General features: G+C 41.4%; 1 protein-coding gene across 1 annotated transcript in view; it reads right to left on the bottom strand.

Moving 5' to 3' along the window:
• The window catches only part of RASGRF2 (Ras protein specific guanine nucleotide releasing factor 2), a 170,346-nt gene extending 166,575 nt beyond the window's left edge, over positions 1-3,771 (bottom strand). The window contains exon 1 of the mRNA XM_064279696.1: positions 3,763-3,771. Within this exon, the coding sequence (XP_064135766.1) occupies positions 3,763-3,771 (9 nt within the window). The remainder of the gene's footprint in view (positions 1-3,762) is intronic.
• Positions 3,772-20,052: the final 16,281 nt, after the last annotated feature.

The following is a 20,052-nucleotide window of genomic DNA, read 5'->3' as shown; positions in this document are numbered from 1 at the left end:
CCTGCTCTGCTGTGGCTTTCTCTTCACCCTCACCATGGATGCTTTTCCTCTCTTGTGTGTGCCGAGGCCTTTGTACTCACTATTCCCTCAGCCTGCAATGCTCCTCCATCCCCTGCCCATGTAATCACATGGCTGGCTTTTTACTTCATTCAGGCCCTACTCAAATGTTACTTCCTCAGAGAGATTTGCCCTGACCAGCACCCTCTATCCCTTTACTAAGGAGCTCTGGTGGTACAACAGTTAAGTGCTCAGCTGCTAACAGAAAGGTTGGCAGTTCAAACCCACCCAGAGCCTCAGTAGGAGAAAGACTACAACCTAGAAAACCCTATGGGGCAGTTCTTCTCTGTCTCATGGGGTCTATGAGTTGAAAATCAGCTTGACAGCACCTGAACAAAAACTACAACAACATTCCTTTACTGCCTGTCCTTGCTTCATCTTCCTCCATAGCACTTCTCACTGCCTAATACTCTAAAAAATGTATCAAAAAAAAAAACCTGTTGCCATCAAGTCGATTCCAACTCACAGCGACCCTAGTATGTATACTTCTTTGCTTAATATTTTCTGTCTCCCTCACTAGAATATAAGCTTCATTGGTGTATCCTTAGCACCTAGAACATTCCTGACTCCTAGTAAGACTCAATGAATATTTGTTGTGTGAATACCAGGAAAGAATAACATCCATGGGGATATTTAACTTCATATTAAGAAACCTCTTTCTACATTAACCATTTAATCCTTAATCATGTTCTTTCTGTGAACGACTCTTTTATTATCCTCCTGCTCCTTGACTTTCTTTTATCCCTTTTTCTCCTAGAATTTCTTGATTTTTTTCCTCCAAGTTCAGCACCTAGAGGTATCCAGTGCTTTACTCAGAGCCCCTAGTAATTCCAGAGAAAATAATACAAACTTATCCACACAGTTTTAGTGAGGGTTAAACAGTTTATATGTGCAAAGTGCTTAGAACAGGACCCATCACACAGTAATGACATCATCAGAGGGGACAGGATGAGACTTCAGACAGGAAGTGAGTAAGGAGCTGTGAGTAATACTCCATTGAGAACAGAGTATTAAAGGAGACTCAGCTACTGGAATCATTTCTTAAGCTTTTGGGGTTGACAAGCTGATCTCCCATTAAACATCCTTGGAGTCGTGGTTAGAGACAGGATTCTAAAGTTGGACTTAAATTTGGCATTTCTTATGTTTCCTATTCATTTGGCTACCTGAAGAAATAGACAGTTTGTTCATTAGGTATTGTGAAGCTTACAATAAATAACATCATTAAGTTTAGAAAATGGTTTATTCATTTCCTCAGAGAATGGATTATCCAATTATATATCTGTCCTTAAATAGAACAGTTGGTCCAGTCCACATAAGAGTGAGGACCTCGAGCCCAATTCTCAACCGTGGGGATTCTGCCTGAGGAGACTGACACTAAATATCTAGGATGCAAATCAAAATATTAGGAAAAACTGCATCAATCAACTTACATATTCTGGACTTGGAAGTTTAGTACTCGGATCATCTCTCTCTGAGCAAAGCCAGCTGTTGGCCTCACAGGTGCCTGACAGATCAGGTCACCAAGTGTCCTAACACCACATACACCTGGGGGAGACCCCCTGCCCCAGGAGAATTTACCCCTAGTTAACCATTTTTTTTTTTTAACCATACCATACGTGCCACGTCAGCATGGAAGACACACAACATTGTAGAAAGCCTTATTGAGATTTTTAATGGAGGGCAGGTTGAATAAATACTGCAATAAAAAAAAATACTACAATGAAATACCTGCTCCTTTTATATGTAAAAATGTGGTCTTTATGGTATTAAAACCTACCAGTTCACTCTTTTGCTTTTCTGTAGACAATGAGCTCCTGGGTAAGTGCTTTTGTGTTGCTTTCCAACATGCTTGAAATCATCTATGTCACGGGCTGTGTACCTGGGGCTGAAAAGTGGCAGCTCTTCCGATCTAGTCCATTACAGAAGGAGTATCTTGTATCACACAGGCAGCGTCCATGGTGATAAACATCAGACATAACAGTATTAATAAACACAAACACATATGTGTAACATACAAGTATACAAATGCTTCTGCTTGTGTCACCATTTCATTTAATTCCATTTCTATACAGATGCAGTATATGCTTCAGTAATCTGCATTTTAAACATTCAGAAAGAGGGCAGGGATGTGGTAGCAAACAGATGACATCAGGACCTATTTAATAGCATTGATTAGCATTTCAGTCAGTTTTTGATCATAGGCTACCTCCAGAAATGGTAGAATGTCGACCAATTCTTTTTTGCTATAGTGATTCTGTGTATTCCTTCCATCTTCCTTTGATGCTTTTTGTGCCATTCAATGTATTACCCATAGAATCCTTCAGCATTGCAACTTGAGGCTTGGATTTTTTCTTCAGTTGACTCAGCTTGAGAAATGCCTGGCGTGTTCTTCTCTTTTGGTTTTCTAACACCAGATTTTGCACATTTCATTATAATACTTCACTTTGTCTTCTCCAAGAAGAAGTCCAAGCTTCACTGAAAGTATTGGTGAAAAACAAGGCTAGAGGAATTGATGGAATACCAATTGAGATGTTTCAACAAATGAATGCAACACTGGAAGTGCTCGCTTGTGTATGTCAAGAAATTTGGAAGACAGCTACTTGGCCAATCCACTGGAAAATCCATATACGTGTCCATTCCAAAGAGAGGTAATCCAACGGAATGTGGAAATTATTGAACAGTATCATTAATATCACACACAAGTAAAATTTTGCTGAAGATCATTCAAAAACAATTGCAGCATTACACTGATAGGGAACTTCTAGAAATTCAAGCCGGATTCAGAAGAGGACATGGAAGGAGGTGTACTATTGCTAATGTCAGATGGATCTTCACTGAAAGCAGAGAATACAAGAAAGATGTTTACCTGTGTTTTATTGACAAAAGGCATTTGACCGTGTAAATCATTAAAATTATGGATAGCATTGCAAAGAATGGGAATTCCAGAACACTTAGTTATACCCAGGTAGAACCTGTACATAGACCAAGAGAGTCGTTTGAACAGAACAAGGGAATACTTTGTGGCTTAAAATCACAAAAGGTATGTGTCAGTCTTGTATCCTTTCACCATACTTCAATCTGTATACTGAAAAAATAATGGAAGAAGCTGGACCAGATGAAGAAGAGTGGAGCATCAGGATTGGAGGAAGACTCATTAACAACCTGCATGTGCAGATGACACAACCTTGCTTGCTGAAAGTGAAGAGGACTTGAAGCACCTACTGATGAAGATTAAAGACTACAGCCTTCTGTATGGATTAGACCTCAACATAAAAAAAAGAACAAAAATCCTCACAATAAGCAACATCATGATAAACAGAGAAAGACTGAAATTGTCAGAATTTCATTTTGCTTGGGTCCACAATCAAAGCCCATGGAAGCAGCATTGAAGAAACCAAACAATGCATTGCATTAGGCAAATGTGCAGCAAAAGACCTCTTTAAAGTGTTCAAAAGCAAAGATGTCACTTTGAGGACTAAAGTGCTCCTGGCCCAGGCCATGGTATTTTCAATTGCTGCATATGCATGTGAAAGCTGGACAATGAATAAAGAAGACCTAAAGAAGAATTGATTCCTCTGAATTATGGTATTGGCAAGAAATATTGAATATACCATGGAAGGCCAGAAGAATGAACAAGTCTGTCTTGGAAGAAGTGCAGCCAGAGTGCTCCTTGGAAACAGGATGGTGAGACTTCCTCTCACGTACTTTGGGCATGTTATCAAGAGGAAGCAGTTCCCGGAGAAGGCCATCATGCTTAGTAAAGTAGAGGGTCAGTGAAAAAGGGGAAGACCCTCGATGAGATGGATTGACACAGTGGCTGCAACAATGGGCTCAAACAGCAGTGATAGTGAGGTCAGCACAGAACCAGGCAGTGTTTCATTCTGTAATACACAGGGTCGCTGTAAGTTGGAACTGACTTCACAGCACCTAACAATGACAACAACAGTGTTTCTATGGCACTTTACAGCTTATGTGGAGTTTAAATTGATTCATTGTACCTCATTTGATCTTCACATTATGTTCCAAGGTAAGATGAGTACTATCCATATTATACTTTAATGTGTGACATTAACTATCTTTGCTTCTCTTCCTCCAATTGTAGACTCTAAATTCCATGAAGGTAGTAACTTTTCTGTATCTTTATTAATGCATCACAGTTCTCAGTAACTATTTATTTGGCTTTAATAGGTATAACTGTCCCCGTGTTTTTGGTTAATGAAGATGTAAGAATGACGTGGGGGCAGTGTCTGGCCTCCTCTAACTTTACACGGGGGAAGGAGAATCAAGATCAATAGTCCAAGACTGATCCCTATGAGGTAGAGGCCAGACATGCCTCCTCTCTCTGCTGTCTTTACCAATTCTGACACCAACCATCCCTTCCACAGCACTCTCTACTCATCTGCTGAGTTTGATAACTATTGCATGGTCACACAGAACTCACAGACAATAGTCATGATTATGGGGTTTATTAGGGAAGTTAACAGGTTATAGTTCAGGTTCAGGAGCATTCAGTTTACAGTTCTTCCATCAGGACAGCCTCTTCTCAGCCGTCCTCAGAGGCAGGTCTCCCCCTAGCTTTTGCCTCCTTGGCCTGGCCTGTACCCTGCTCAGGCAAGTGTTACACAGCTATTTTAGCTCTGCTGGGAAGTGCCCAGAGGCACCCTAGCCCACCAGCAAGCCTCAGCCCAAAGGCGATCAGCTTTAGCTCTCTGGGTCAGCAAACCTAACTCCACCAAGTGCCTGGAGGCACCCTACTCCTCCAGCAAGCCTCCTACTCAAAGGCACTCAGCTTTCTCGCTCCATGGGCAGGGAAGCCCACTGTGCTGTCACCTGCCAGTCCCTCCTGTTGCTGTTTCTCTACTGCCACTTCTCGTCGTCTTCAGTGTTACAGCTCTCTGTCTCTCTCTCTCTCAGTCTTCTGGTTCCAGGAGCTTCTCAGTGCAGGGATCCCGAGTCCAAAGGACACACTCTGCTACTGGCTCTTCTTCCTTGGCAGTGATAAGACCCTCTCCTCCTGCCACTGGGATGGTTCATTTTAAGCCTAGCAGGATAGTAAAACTGACCAATCCCTTTGTGGGCCATAACTACAGTATTTGCAAAGTCCCCACCCAATCATTTGGGTGGGAGTTATAAGATCATGGTGAGTAAGGCCACAAGAAAGCGATCCATTGCACTGCAGAAGATACTAAGGCTTACAGAAGAACATGTCTTTCCCAAGATCACACAATTGGAAAGTGGTAATGTAAGCTCTTGAATTCACATCTTTTCAGTCATACAATCACTAACTTCCAAATGGCCACACATCAAAACTGTCTGACTGCATCCCTTTATGCTGTCACATAGCAACAAAAGCACTGAGTAATTTTCTTGGTGGCTCTGTGTCACCATGCTGAACTCAGTTTCCTCTCATGCTGTTGGTGCAGATGCACAAAACTGCATGACTTCCCTCAGACTGGACTCTGAAAGTTTTGAAACATTGGGGGTAGAAAAGGAGAAGGAGTAGGGGAGAGCAGAATGATTTGAAAACTATAAGCAATTTTCCATCTCCTAGAAGTTGGAGTTTTAGAAGAAATACAATCAGAATTGAGAATAGTGAGACTTCAACACATGATATTAAGGAAAAACTAATTGCTAAAAAAGAACATCATGGTTGGTAAAGTAAGAGGGTTAGTAAAAACCAGGAAAACCCTCACTGAGATGGATTGGCACAACAGCCAAAACAGTGGACTCCAACATATCAGTGATCATGAAGATGGCACAGGACCAGGCAACATTTCACTCTGTTATCCATAAGGTTGTTGTGAGTTGGAAACAACTCAACAGCAACTAGCAACAGAAGTTGGAGACTTGGATTCCTCTTTGGGGTAGAAACTGTTCCATGATAAGAGGAAGCTCTGAATGAGTTCTTTAGTTTAGAAACACAGAGCAAGTGTCCTCTCTTAGTTCTGGAAGAAAACTGTGATGGAATCGGGTGCAGGTATTCTGGCAGAGAAACTCAGTGTTCTCTAGAAATACATGTTTCTGTATGCATAGCTACTCTGGGGAGAGAAATTGCTTTTTCTTCTGGCAGAGACTGGCTTGATACATAAATGAAAGCATTACTCTTCTTTCTACCCACCCACTGCGGTCGAGTTAATTCCGACTCATAGCTACCCTACAGGACAGAGTAGAACTGTCCCATAGGGTTTCTAAGGCCGTAAATCTTAACAGAAGCAGACTGCCACATCTTTCTCCCACAGAGTGGCTGGTGGGTTCGAACCACTGACCATTTGGTTAGCAGCCACTGTGCCACCAGGGCTTCTCCTCTTTCTTCTTTCTTTCTCCTCCTCTTCTTCCTAGGGAGAACTATATTTCCCAATCTCCCTGCTGTGTAATTGAGTTCTGACCTACAGGATGTGGGCAGAAGTGATAAGCACCTCCTTCTAGGTCTGGTCATGATCGTCTATGATCTCTCTTCTTTTCCTTGGTATGAGTGGAGGCCATATGTTGAAGGCAGCAGGGTCACAAGATGGAAGGGACCAGGATTCCTGAGTCAGTGATTGGCTGTAGGCCTCCAGGAGCAGCCCAACATACAGGAAGTTGTGACATAAGCAAAAAAACAAACTTTTGTTGTGTTAAGCCACTGAGGTTTCTTGTTACAACAACTAACGTTAATTACCCCTAATGATACATTTTTCTATGGAATTAAAATGCACCATACTACAAACTGTTCTTTGTACTTTTTTAAAACAGTTGTATTGTGGTATAATTGACTGAAAATAAAACTTGCATATTTAAAGAGTACTATTTGATGAGTTTTGACATATGTGTACAACCGTGAAACCATCACCACAATCAAAATAACAAACTTTTCCATCACCTCCAAGTCTCCTCATTCCCCTTTGAAATCCCTGCCTGCTATCACTCCCTGCCCTACATTCCCAGGCAAGCCCTGATTTACTTTCTGTCCCTATAAGTGAGTTTACATTTTATAAAACTTTGTATAAATGGAATCGTACCATATATATCTTTTTTGTCTGGTTTCTCTTACACAGCATAATGATTTGGAGAGTCATCCATTTTGAAGAGTGTGTCAAGAGTTTGTTCCTTTTCATTGCTGAGTGGTATTCCATTGTGTACAACAATTTGTTTATCCATTCACCTGTTGATGGACATTTTGTGTTGTTTCCAGTTTTCAGTGATTACAAGTAAATCTACTATGAACATTTGTCTACAAATCTTAATATGGACATATGTTTTATTTCTCTAGGATAAAATACCCAGGAGTAGAACGGCTGGATTGGGTGACAAATGTATGTTTAACTTTTTAAGAAGCTGGGTATACTATTGTTACACTCCCAACAGTGAGGTATAAGAGCTCTATTGTTCCACATCCTTTCCAACACTTGCATGGTCAGTCAATTTAAATTTCAGTAATTCTGGTGGGTATGTATCCACCAGTAGTACCTCATTGTGGTTTCAATGCATTTCCCTAATGGCTAATGATGTTGAGCATCTTTTTATGTGTTTATTTGCCATCTGTATATCTTCTTTGGAGAAGTATCTGTTCAAATTTTTTGCCCATTTTTAATTGAGTTGTTTATCTTCTTATTAGTAAGAGTTGTTTATATATTCTGTATAGAAGCCCTTTGTCAGATATATGTTTTGCAAGTACTTCTTCCCTGTATGTGACTGCTTTTTCACTTCCTTAACAGTTTCTTTTGAAGATCAAATGCTTTAAGGTTTCAATGAAGTACAAGTCCTTGTTTGTTTCCTTCTTTTATAGTTTGTGCTTTTTTATCCTATTTAAGAAAGCTTAACCCAAGGACATTAAGGTTTTCTGCTGTGTTTTCTTTTAGAAGTTTTCTGCTGTTAAATCTTACATTTAGGGCTGTGATCCAATGGTATGGGGTTTCAGTTGAGGTTCATTTTTTACAAGCGGCTATCCAACTGCTTGGAGCCCTGGTGGCACAGTGGTTAAGAGCTATTGCTGCTAACCAAAAGGTTAGCAGTTCAAATCCACCAGTCGTTCCTTGGAAGCCCTATGGGGCAGCTCTATTCTGTCCTATAGGGCCACTATGAATAGGAATCGACTTGATAACAACAGGTTTGTTTTGGTTTATCTAACTGTTCCAGCACCACTTGGTGAAAAGATTATTTTTTCTCCATGGAATTGCCTTGGCACCCTTGTCAAAACTCAATTGGCCATACATGTCTGGGTCTATTTTTGGACTTTATTCTATTCCATTTATGTATATATTTATCCATATACAAGTATACATTTATGTATATCTTTACACTGATATTACAGTTTTGATTATTGTGGCTTTCTAAAAAGTCTTAAAATCAGGTAGCTTGAGACTTTCAGCTTGGTTCCTCTTTTTCAAAATTGTCTGAGTCTTACAATCCATGAGCATAGTATATCTCTTCATTTGTTTTGTTCCCTTTCCTATTAAGTCAGTTCTGACTCATGGTGACCCCATGTGTTTCAGAGTAGAACTGCTATATAAATATCTTGGTTATCTAGTGCTGCTATAACAGAAAATACCACAAGTGGATGGCTTTAAGAATTGTGTCCCCTCAAAATATCCATCAACTTGGCTGGGTCATGATTCCCAGAATGGCGTGATTGTCCACCACTTTGTCATCTGATGAGATTTCCTCATGTAAGTCCTATCACTATGTTAGTGAGATAGTTTACTGGCAGTTATGTTGAAGGGATGTACAAGATTAGATTGTGTCTTATGCCAATCTCTTTTGAGATATAAAAGAGAGAAACGAGCAGAGAGACAGGGGAACCTCATAGGACCAAGAAAGCAGTGCCAGGAGCAGAGTGTACCCTTTGGACCTGGGGTTCCTGCATGGAGAAGCTCCTAGTCCAGGGGAAGATTGATGACTAGGACCTTCCTCCAGAGCCAACAGAGAAAGCCTTCTCCTGGAGCTGATGCCCTGAATTTGGACTTTTAGCCTACTACACTGTGAAAAAATAAAATTCTCTTTGTTAATGCCATCTACTTGTGGTATTTTCTGTTATAGCAGCACTAGATGACCAAGACAATAGAGTTTTCAAAGGTCATAATCTTACGCACGTAAATCATCAGGACTTTCTTCCACAGCACTGCTGGGTGGATTCGAGCTGCCAACCTTTTTGTTAGTAGTCAAGTTGTACCAAACCATTTGCACCACCCAGAGACCTTTTCCATTTGTTTAGGTCTTCTTTAATTTCTCTTAATAATGTTTTGTGGGTTTCACTGTACAGGTCTTGCACAATATTTGTCAAGTTTGTCTCTACACGTTTTATATTTTTTGATGCAATTGTAAAAGGTATGTTTTAATTTTTATTTTCTGGTTATTCATTCATAGTATATAGAAATACAGTTTATTTTGGTATATTGATCTTGTACCCTGCAACATTGCTAAATTTACTTCTAAATTCTAGTAACAATTTTGTAGGTTTTCAAAAAGATTTTCTACTTAGGTAATTATGCCATCCGTGATTAAAGATAGTACTATTTCTTCCTTTCATATCTGTATGCCTTTTATTTCTATTTCTTGCCTGATTGCTATGGCTAAGACCTCCAGAAAAACATTAAATAGAAGTGGTAAAAGTGTACATCCTTGCTTGTTCAGCATTGACTGCCTATTAAGATCATCTTCCATAACGCTTCAAGTTGATTCTGATTCATAGCGACCATCTAGGACAGAATAGAGCTGCCCCACAAGTTTTCCAAGGCTGTAATACTTACAGGAGCAGACTGCCACATCTGTCTTCCATGGAGCAGCTGGCTGCCAACCTTTTGGTTAGCAGCTGAGGCACTTACCCACTGTGCCATCAGGGCTCCCTCATAGGAGCTTTTTAAAAAAGGCTAATGACTGGGCCCACCCCCAGAGATTCTGATTAAAATTGGTCTGAGGCATGTGCATTTTCAAAAGCTTCCATGTAATTCTAATAATCGGCAAGATTGAGAACCACTGCTCTAGGACTTTGAGGCTTGTACTACTGAGCTTTACAAAACCATTCATCCTATCTGGGCCCACACAGCAGGACTGCTTGTTTTCTTACTCTTTGTTTCCTCTCCCCCTCTGACAGGATCTGCTGTTCTATCTCACTATCTTCTTCTTTCTTTCTTGTCCTCACTCTGTCTCTTCTATTGCGTCATTTCACCTGTACATACAGTTCTGTGGGCTAAAAGGCTAATCCCAAGAAGCCATGACCAGCCAATTGGAAAGCTGCTTTCTTTCTGCACTTCAACCTCCATATCCAATCAGAGCTACTTTCCTTCTAGAAGTCAACCCTAACAGCCAGTCAGAGAACTGCTTTGATTTTGGCTGACAGCCTGGACAACTGTGGCACATTGGCTGTCAACTTCAGAGCCTTGCCTCTTGCAGCCATCTGGTCTTCATAGGGTAACTTGTCCCAGATTGCCCCGGAGTTTCCTGGTTTTGGCACTGAAAGGCTGTCATCCTAGAAAACCACTCAGTCCCAGGTAAATGGCATGGTTGGTCATTGTACTGCTGGTTGCCAATGGATGATGTCTTTGTTCTAAGAGCTATTTCAAGCTCATTCAAAGCTCAATTCCATCTGAGTCCTTGAAAGTGAAAGTGGCAGATTTCCAGATAACCTAAGGGTTACCATGCTAGTGGAGTCCCTGGGTGGTGCAAACAATTAACATGCTCAGCTGCTAGCCAAAAGGTTAGGTATTTGACTTCCAGAGGCTCCTCGAGACAAAGGCCTAGTGGTCTACTTCTAAAACATCAGCTATTGAAAACTCTATGGAGCACTTCTACTCTGATGCACATTGGGGTCACCGTGAGTTAGAATCAGCTTGACGGCAACTGGTTTTACCATGGTGGTGCTTATTATCAAATCTTAATGCAGTTACATTTTCATAGTTTATTTTAAATGACAAAATTTTCATGTTCTGAGGCAGTCAGTGTGTCAGAGTCAAATACACAGAGTAGCATATGTTTGCCTGAGGCAAACAAAATGAGATTGTATAACTGCTAATCTTAGTGCTTAAACAGTATGATACTTTTTAAATATGGACTATGAATATTTGTTCAGGCTTTGGCAAAAATTGTAAAAAAAAAATACATGTATATTCAAAGGATAACAATGTGTGTGTACTTTATTTTTGAAAAATACATTACTCACCTACCATTAGAAAAACATACACTCTGAGTGTATGTTTCCAGAGCCAGGGATGGACTTGGTGCTATAGCTACATTCCTCTGTCAAGCTCCACTTGGGGCCAAGGATATTTACCTGGAATAGAGTATGCTGTGGTGGGGCAGAGTGGTGCTCATTGGTTTATACTAAACCAGGAGAGGCAGTAATCATGGGCTGGGTAAGTCTTTGAAGGGCACTAACCAAAAAAAAAGAAAAAGCCAAACCCGTTTCTGTTGGGTCAATTCCGAGTCATGGCAACCCTATAGGACAGAGTAGAATTGCCTCGTAGGGTTTTCAAGGAGCAGCTGGTGGATTAAAGTTACCGACGTTTTGGTTAGCAGCCAAATTCTTTAACCATTGTGAGTCATCCTCACTTTGTTATCATTACTTTCTCCCTGTAAAAATTTTTAAATGCGTATTTCTTCAATGGGAATATGCATCTTTGTGTGAATGAGTTCATCAACTCATATGTCTTCCTAGCAAGAGAAATAGAAAAAAAAAGAGAGAGAGAGAGAGAGAAATAGAGCAGCATGGAATCCCTAGATCAAAATAAAGAGAACTGGGGGAAAGGAGTGAAAAGGGAGGCGGAATATGGTATTACGGGCAAAAGGTATGTAATTAAAAGAATTGGGGGAGGGTATGTTGATGGGTAGGCAATGTCATTCAGGCTCCAGTCAGGAAACTTTAGATATTTTAGACATAGAGGACTTAGGTCAGGGATGAAACAAGCGAAGGAGTTAAAGAGGGTTCAGAGTGGGAACCTGGAGATTAAGAACTGCAGGAAGCCATTACAGTCTCGAGGCTGGAGGAGCAAAGGGGGAAGGCAAACATCTGAGTGCTTAGAACCACCTGGAATCATCTGGCAGAAGCTGGAATCATGGTGGGCCTGTGTGGAAGGGGCTTAAGCCCTGGAGGAGACTTCGTCAAGGCCAAGGCAGAGAGAGAATTGGCTTCATTCCCTCTCCTGACTTCCAAACTCACCAGTGCCTCTTGTTGACTGAACCTAGTCAGAGCCCAGAGACAGATGCAGAGCTAGGGATGGCAAGAGTGGATCTGAGGGCAAAAAGCCCAAGGCTGGCAGCCACCAAACAAACTTCCATTTCACTGCTTTCATGACCTAGACAGAAGCTGACTTTGCCTCACTGGTGGCATGCTCCAGCCCTACACTTCAAAACATACGACCTTTTACTCAACTCTCGAAACTCCCAGCTCAATTTTTCCAAGCTAGTAAGAAGTTTATTTTGTGACCAGCCTTATGGTCTCTGTTTCCCATGTAATTAAAAGGTCAATTCAACAAATGTTTCTTGAATTCCTACTAGTTATTGTGGTGATGATGGAAACAAATATGAGTAAGACTCAAGAGCCTCTGACTGTTCCCCATCTTATAGGAGAGAAGAGGCATTTATACAACTGTTTATAGAACAAGGCAAGACAAAATGCCAAAATGAGTTTTACCTAGGGCCACAGGAACAATAAGGTGACTGTCTTAGTTACCTACTGCTGCCATAACACAAATACCACAAGTGGGTGGCATTAAAGAACAAAAATTTATTTTCTCACAGTTCAGGAGACTAGAAGTCTGAATTTAGGGTGTGGCTGTAAGGGGAGTAGGTGCATCTGTTTCTATCATCTGTCTTCCTCTTCTCCCTGTGTGTGCCTCTGTGTCTATTCTGCTCTTTTTATTACTCAGTTGTGATTAGATTTACAACCTACCCTTCTCAAGTATGACCTAATTTGATATAAAAAAAGAAAACCCTATTTCCACACAGGATCATATTTATAAGTAGGGGCCAGAACTTAAATACATATTTTGGGGGGATCAGAATTCAATCTATAACAGTGACTAAGTTGGATGCTTAGCGAAAAGAAATAAATGAAAAATCATAGTTCATAATTTGTATTTCCCAAGTTGGTGAGACACAGTAAGGCTGAGAAAAGGAGAGGCATATTGAAACTGATTAAATGAAATTCTTCAGTACCAGTCCTATCAGATCATTTGGTTCATATCCCTTCTCTCACTGGATAAATGCCAAATTCCCTTGCCTGGTGTGCAAGGCCTCCTGTAATCTGATCTCACTGCCAAATCTGTGTCATCTCTTACTCCCGGATACTTCAACTGTCGATCACCAGTAACTTCAGACAAGAGGGCAGTGGTGGTGCAGTGGTAGAATTCTCACTTTTCATGTGGGAGACTGGCTTTGATTCCCAGCGAACGCACCTCAAGCACAGCACCATGCCTCTGTCAGTGGAGGCTTGTGTGTTGCTATGATGCTGAACAGAGTACAGTAGAGCTTCCACACTAAGATGGGCTAGGAAGAAAATTGGCCAAGAAAAACCCTGTGAATCACAACAGAATATTTTCTGATATAGTGCTGGAAGATGGGCTCCCTAGGTTGGAAGACACAAAAAATACACAGTGGCCACAACAATGGAGTTGACCATACCAGCAATCCAGAAGATGGCACAGAACTCGGCAACCTTTTGTTCTGTTGCACATGAGGTCGCCGTGAGTTGGAAGTGACTCAACAGCTACTAACAACAATAAGTGATATGCTAGGAAAAGATTTTGCAGAGCTAAGGAAATAATCAGCAGCAGTGAAGGGCAGTGTTGGAGACACTACATGATTCTTATGTATAAATGAGCAGAAGCTCCAACCACTAGCCTGGTACTTTACAGTACTTCACATACTGTTTTCTACTTTATATTGTAGTCATCTGTGTTCTTGTCCAATCCTTTCCTTAGAGTGTGAATTCTCCTAGGACATGGCCTCAGCCATGCTCATTTTTTATATTCCTTGTATTCATTTCCTAGAGCTGCTGTAACAAGATAACACAAACCAGGTGACTTATAAAAACAGAAATTAATTTTCTTACAGTTCTGGAGGCTAGAAGTCTGAATTCAGTGCATCAGCAAGGCATGCTCTCTTCTGTCTGCTCTAGGGGAAGATCCTTCCTGTTGTCTTCCAGTTCCTGGTAGCCCCAAGCATTTCTTGGCATTCTTTGACTTATAGATTCATCTTCATATGGCCATCTTCTCCCTGTGTGTCTCTCTTTGTCTGTTCTCCACTTTTATAAGGACAGCACTCACATTGTAATAGGACCCACTTCCTGTTAACTGATAAGACCTTCAAAAAACCTGTTTCCAAACAAGATCACGTTCAATGGGGGTGTGACTTCAACATATGTTTTAAGGGGACACCATTCAGTCCATAACACCCCTAGACCCAATACAGTGGTCTCAGGGATGAGTGACTCAGTAGACTTGAAGGGAGCATCTGGGCTTATAGGAATAAACCTGTGCATGTGACTAGCAGTATGGGGCCATCTCTGGCTTTCCTTTCAGCATGTGTCCTACCCCTTCTATTCCATAGGATGAAGAGCAGCTCAAACTTCAGGACAACCCTCTTACCTCTTTTCTGTCCTCTCTTATTGATAATCCACACCTATGGGTTAGGAGCCCTGGTGGCACAGTCGTTACATGCTCAGCTGCTAACCAAAAGTTAGATGGTTTGAACCCACCAGCTGCTATACGGGAGAAAGATGTGGCAGTCTACTTCTGCAAAGATTTAAAAAAAAAAAGATTTACAGCCTTGGAAACCCTATGGGGCAGTTCTACTCTGTCCTATAAGGACGCTATGAGTCAGAACTGACAGCAGTAGGTGGGCTGCTAATTTGGAGTTTGCTGTTGTTGCTGTTGTTAGGTGCCGTCGAGTCGGTTCTGACTCATAGCGACTCTATGCACAACAGAACAAAACACTGCCCGGTACTGCGCCATCCTTACAATCGTTGTTATGCTTGAGCTCATTGCTGCAGCCACTGTGTCAATCCACCCTGTTGAGGGTCTTCCTCTTTTCCACTGACCCTGTGCTCTGCCAAGCATGATGTCCTTCTCGAGGGACTGATCCCTCCTGACAACATGTCCAAAGTATGTAAGACGCAGTCTCACCATCCTTGCCTCAAAGGAGCATTCTGGCTGCACTTCTTCCGAGACAGATTTGTTCGTTCTTTTGGCAGTCCATGGTATATTCGATATTCTTCGCCAACACCGCAATTCAAAGACGTCAACTCTTCTTCAGTCTTCCTTATTCATTGTTCAGCTTTCACATGCATATGATGTGATTGAAAATACCATGGCTTGGGTCAGGCACACCTTAATCTTCAGGGTGACATCTTTGCTGTTCAACAATTTGAAGAGATTCTTTGCAGCAGATCTGCCCAAAGCAATGTGTCTTTTGATTTCTTGACTGCTGCTTCCATGGCTGTTGATTGTGGATCCAAGTAAAATGAAATCCTTGACAACTTCAATCTTTTCTCTGTTTATCATGATGTTGCTCATTGGTCCAGTTGTGAGGATTTTTGTTTTCTTTATGTTGAGGTGTAATCCATACTGAAGGCTGTGGTCTTTGATCTTCATTAGTAAGTGCTTCAAATCCTCTTCACTTTCAGCAAGCAAGATTGTGTCATCTGCATAATGCAGGTTGTTAATGAGTCTTCCTCCAATCCTGATGCCCCATTCTTCTTCATATAGTCCAGCTTCTCGGATTATTTGCTCAGCATACAGACTAAATAGGTATGATGAAAGAATACAACCCTGACACACACCTTTCCTGACTTTAAACCAATCAGTATCCCCTTGTTCTGTCCAAATAACCACATCTTGATCTATGTAAAGGTTCCTCATGAGCACAATTAAGTGTTCTGGAATTCCCATTCTTCGCAGTGCTATCCATAGTTTGTTATGATCCACACAGTCTTTGCATAGTCAATAAAACACAGGTAAACATCCTTCTGGTATTCTCTGCTTCTGGTATTCAATGCCTTTGCATAGTCAATAAAACACAGGTAAACATCCTTCTGGTATTCTCTGCTTTCAGCCAGGATCCATCTACATCAGCAATGATATCCCTGGTTCCACATCCTCTTCTGAAACCAGCCTGAATTTCTGGCAGTTCCCTGTCGATATACTGCTGCACCCATTTTTGAATGATCTTCAGCAAAATTTTGCTTGCGTGTGATATTGCTCTATAATTTCCACATTCGGTTGGATCGCCTTTCTTGGGAATAGGCATAAATATGGATCTCTTCCAGTCAGTTGGCCAGGAAGCTGTCTTCCGTATTTCTTGGCATAGGCGCGTGAGCACCTCCAGTGATGCATCTGTTTGTTGAAACATCTCAATTGATATTCCATCAATTCCTGGGGTCTTGTTTTTCACCAATGCCTTCAGAGCAGCTTGGACTTCTTCCTTCAGTACCATCAGTTCCTGATCATATGCCACCTCTTGAAATGGTTGAATATCGACTAGTTTCTTTTTGGTATAATGACTCCGTGTGTTCCTTCCATCTTCTTTTGATGCTTCCAGCATTGTTTAATATTTTCCCCATGGAATCCTTCACTATTGCAACTTGAGGCTTGAATTTTTTCTTTAATTCTTTCAGCTTGAGAAATGCTGAGCATGTTCTTCCCTTTTGGTTTTCCATCTCCAGCTCTTTGCACATGTCATTATAATACTTTACTTTGTCATCTCGAGAGGCCCTTTGAAATCTTCTGTTCAGTTCTTTTACTTCATCAATTCTTCCTTTTGCTTTAGCTGCTTGATGCTCAACAGCAAGTTTCAGAGTCTCCTCTGACATCCATCTTGGTCTTTTCTTTCTTTCCTGTCTTTTCAGTGACCTCTTGCTTTCTTCATGGATGATGTCCTTGATGTCATTACACAACTCATCTTGTCTGCAGTCACTAGTGTTCAATGCGTCAATCTATTCTTGGGATGGTCTTTAAATTCAGGTGGGATATACTCAAGGTTATATTTTGGCTCTCGTGGACTTGCTCTGATTTCTTCAGTTTCAGCTTGAACTGCCATATGAGCAATTGATGGTCTGTTCCACAGCCGGCCCCTGGCCTTGTTCTGACTGATGAGATTGACCTTTTCCATTGTCTCTTTCCACAGATGTAGTCAGTCTGATTTCTGTGTGTTCCATCTGGTGAGGTCCATGTGTATAGTTGCCGTTTATGTTGGTGAAAGAAGCTTTTTGCGATGAAGAAGTCGTTGGTCTTGCAAAATTCTATCATTCATTTTCCGGCATTGTTTCTATCACCAAGGCCATATTTTCCAATTACTGATTCTTCTTCTTTGTTTCCAACTTTCACATTCCAATCCCCAGTAATTATCAAAGCATCTTGATTGCATGTTAGATCAATTTCAGACTGCAGAAGCTGATAAAAATCTTCTATTTCTTCATCTTTGGCCCTAGTGGTTGGTGCGTAAATTTGAATAATAGTCGTATTAACTGGTCTTCCTTGTAGGCGTATGAATATTATCCTACCACTGACAGCGTTGTACTTCAGGATAGATCTTGAAACGTTCTTTTTGATGATGAATGCAATACCATTCCTCTTCAAGTTGTCATTCCCTGCATAGTAGACTATATGATTGTCCAATTCAAAATGGCCAATACCAGTCCATTTCAGCTCACTAATGCCTAGGATTTCAATGTTTATGCATTCCATTTCATTTTTGGCGATATCCAATTTTCCTGGATTCATACTTTGTACATTCCAGGTTCTGATTATTAATGGATGTTTGCAGCTGTTTCTTCTCATTTTGAGTTGTGCCACATCAGCAAATGAAGGTCCCGAAAGCTTTACTCCATCCACGTCATTAAGGTCGACTCTACTTTGAGGAGGGAGCTCTTCCCCAGTCATCTTTTGAGTGCCTTCCAACCTGGGGGGCTCATCTTCCAGCACTATATCAATGTTCCACTGCTATTCATAAGGTTTTCACTGGCTAATGCTTTTCAGAAGTAGACTGCCGGGTCCTTCTTCCTAGTCTGTCTTAGTCTGGAAGCTCAGCTGAAACCTGTCCTCCATGGTTGACCCTACTGGTATCTGAATACCGGTGGCATAGCTTCCAGCATCACAGCAACATCCAAGCCCCCACAGCATGACAAACTGACAGACACGTGGGGGAATTTGGAGTTTACTAACAAGGAAAATATGACATAATCATTGAAATTGGGACAGTCCTGGACATACACTACCTCAAGTCTGAGTCAGAAGAGCTGGACTCCTCAGAAGGAGGAACTCAGAAAAGGGTGCACACACACCCCTGCCCCAAATACTGGGGTTTTTCACCCTTGCTCAGATTTGTCATGTGGTAGGATTTACCTTGATGTTTCCAATTCCTGCAGTGCAGCACCGACTTCTCAGGAAGGGGTCTCTGTTTTTTTTCTCTGATTTTGCAGATTGCAAGCCCCACCTGCTCCACAAGACGAGGAGCATCCTTGCCTCTGAGATGAAAATCTGGGGAGCAAACCCCAGTGTCCCACAAAGGAGGCCTTCTCTCTATTTAGAAACTACCAAAAACTAAAGAGCCTTTAAAGAGCTCTGGTGGCAGTGCAAATGTAGGAACTCCAAGTTATAAGACCCTGAACTTACCAGACACACGCACAGCCTTGATTTCATGGGAAGAAAACAGGAGCATTTGAGGAGGACAGGAGAAAAGAGAAGGGGGTGGTGAAGAGCAGAGCAAGCTCTCACATCTTGGTCAAGGTCATCTCCAGTGATCTGTGTTGACCACTGCAATTTTCTCCCTCCATTCTTTTGAACGAAACACATGGAAGATTCCCTCATGTGCAAATGACACTGCTCAAATGAGTCATGCCAGCCTAGCTAGCATTTTCTTGCTGACTAAGCTTTCATCTGAAGAACCTAATAATGTCATAGGTAAAAATACTAGCAATAGCTTAAATACATATAGAGGTTACTATGTGCTAGTTAGGAAACCCTGGTGGAGTAGTGGTTAAATGCTATGGCTGCTAACCAAAGGGTCAGCAGCTTGAATCCTCCAGGTGCTCCTTGGAAACTCTATGGGGCAGTTCTACTCTGTCGTATAGGGTCGCTATGAGTCAGAATCGACTCGAAGGCACTGGGTTTGGTTTTTTTGGTTTGTGTGCTAGTTGTTAAGCTATGTCGTTTTCATAAATTAACTCATTTAGTCCTCATAATAACCTTTTTCATGCATTTTATTATTATCAACATTTTACAATGAAGAAACTAAGACATAGAGAGGTTGAGGAACTTGTTTAAGGGCACCCAGCTTGGAAGTTGTAAAGCCTTTGAACTCAAGCAGTCTAGCTCTAGAATCCATGCTTTTAATCCCTATATAGGACTTGTCTACTTTTCCATAAAGGACATTACATCTCCTGTTCCCATGCTGGTCAAATGAGACATATCTAGTCTTGTAATAGCTCCTACTGTTCAGGAACAATAGAACCCACCTTAGATTCTATAAATAGAATAGGAATTTAATAAAGGGACTCAAAGAATCTTCTTGAAGGTGAAAGAATCAGCCTTTGAGATTTGGGGCATGGAGTTAGGAGCAATACCCTGGGATTTCCCAGGACCTCCTGGGGTATGATACACCACCTCCATTCCCGGCATTGAGAGCTTCATCCACAGGATACCACCACGGCCACTCTGGCCTGAAAGCCCAAAGTCTCTTAACCAATCACTGCCTCTATTACCAGGTGCTTCCTCATGATTTTCTCCTCCAAATTGAAGTCATGAATGGGCACATCTAATTGGCGGGGTCTAGGATTGAAGACCTCGAGATAGAAAATGAAAAGGGAAAAATGTGTTCAGCATTTCTCAAGCTGAAAGAACTGAAGAAAAAATTCCACCCTTGAGTTGCAATATTTAAGGATTCCACAGGGGAAAATATTAAATGATGCAGGAAGCATCAAAAACAGATGCAAGGAGTACACAGAATTACTGTACCCAAAATAATAGGTGGGTGTTCAACTGTTTCAGGAGGTAACACATGATCAGGAACCGATGGTACTGAAGGACA

Source organism: Loxodonta africana, chromosome 2 (genome assembly GCF_030014295.1).
Source record: "Loxodonta africana isolate mLoxAfr1 chromosome 2, mLoxAfr1.hap2, whole genome shotgun sequence".
NCBI lineage: Eukaryota > Metazoa > Chordata > Mammalia > Proboscidea > Elephantidae > Loxodonta > Loxodonta africana.
This window is presented reverse-complemented; position numbering and strand designations above follow the sequence as displayed.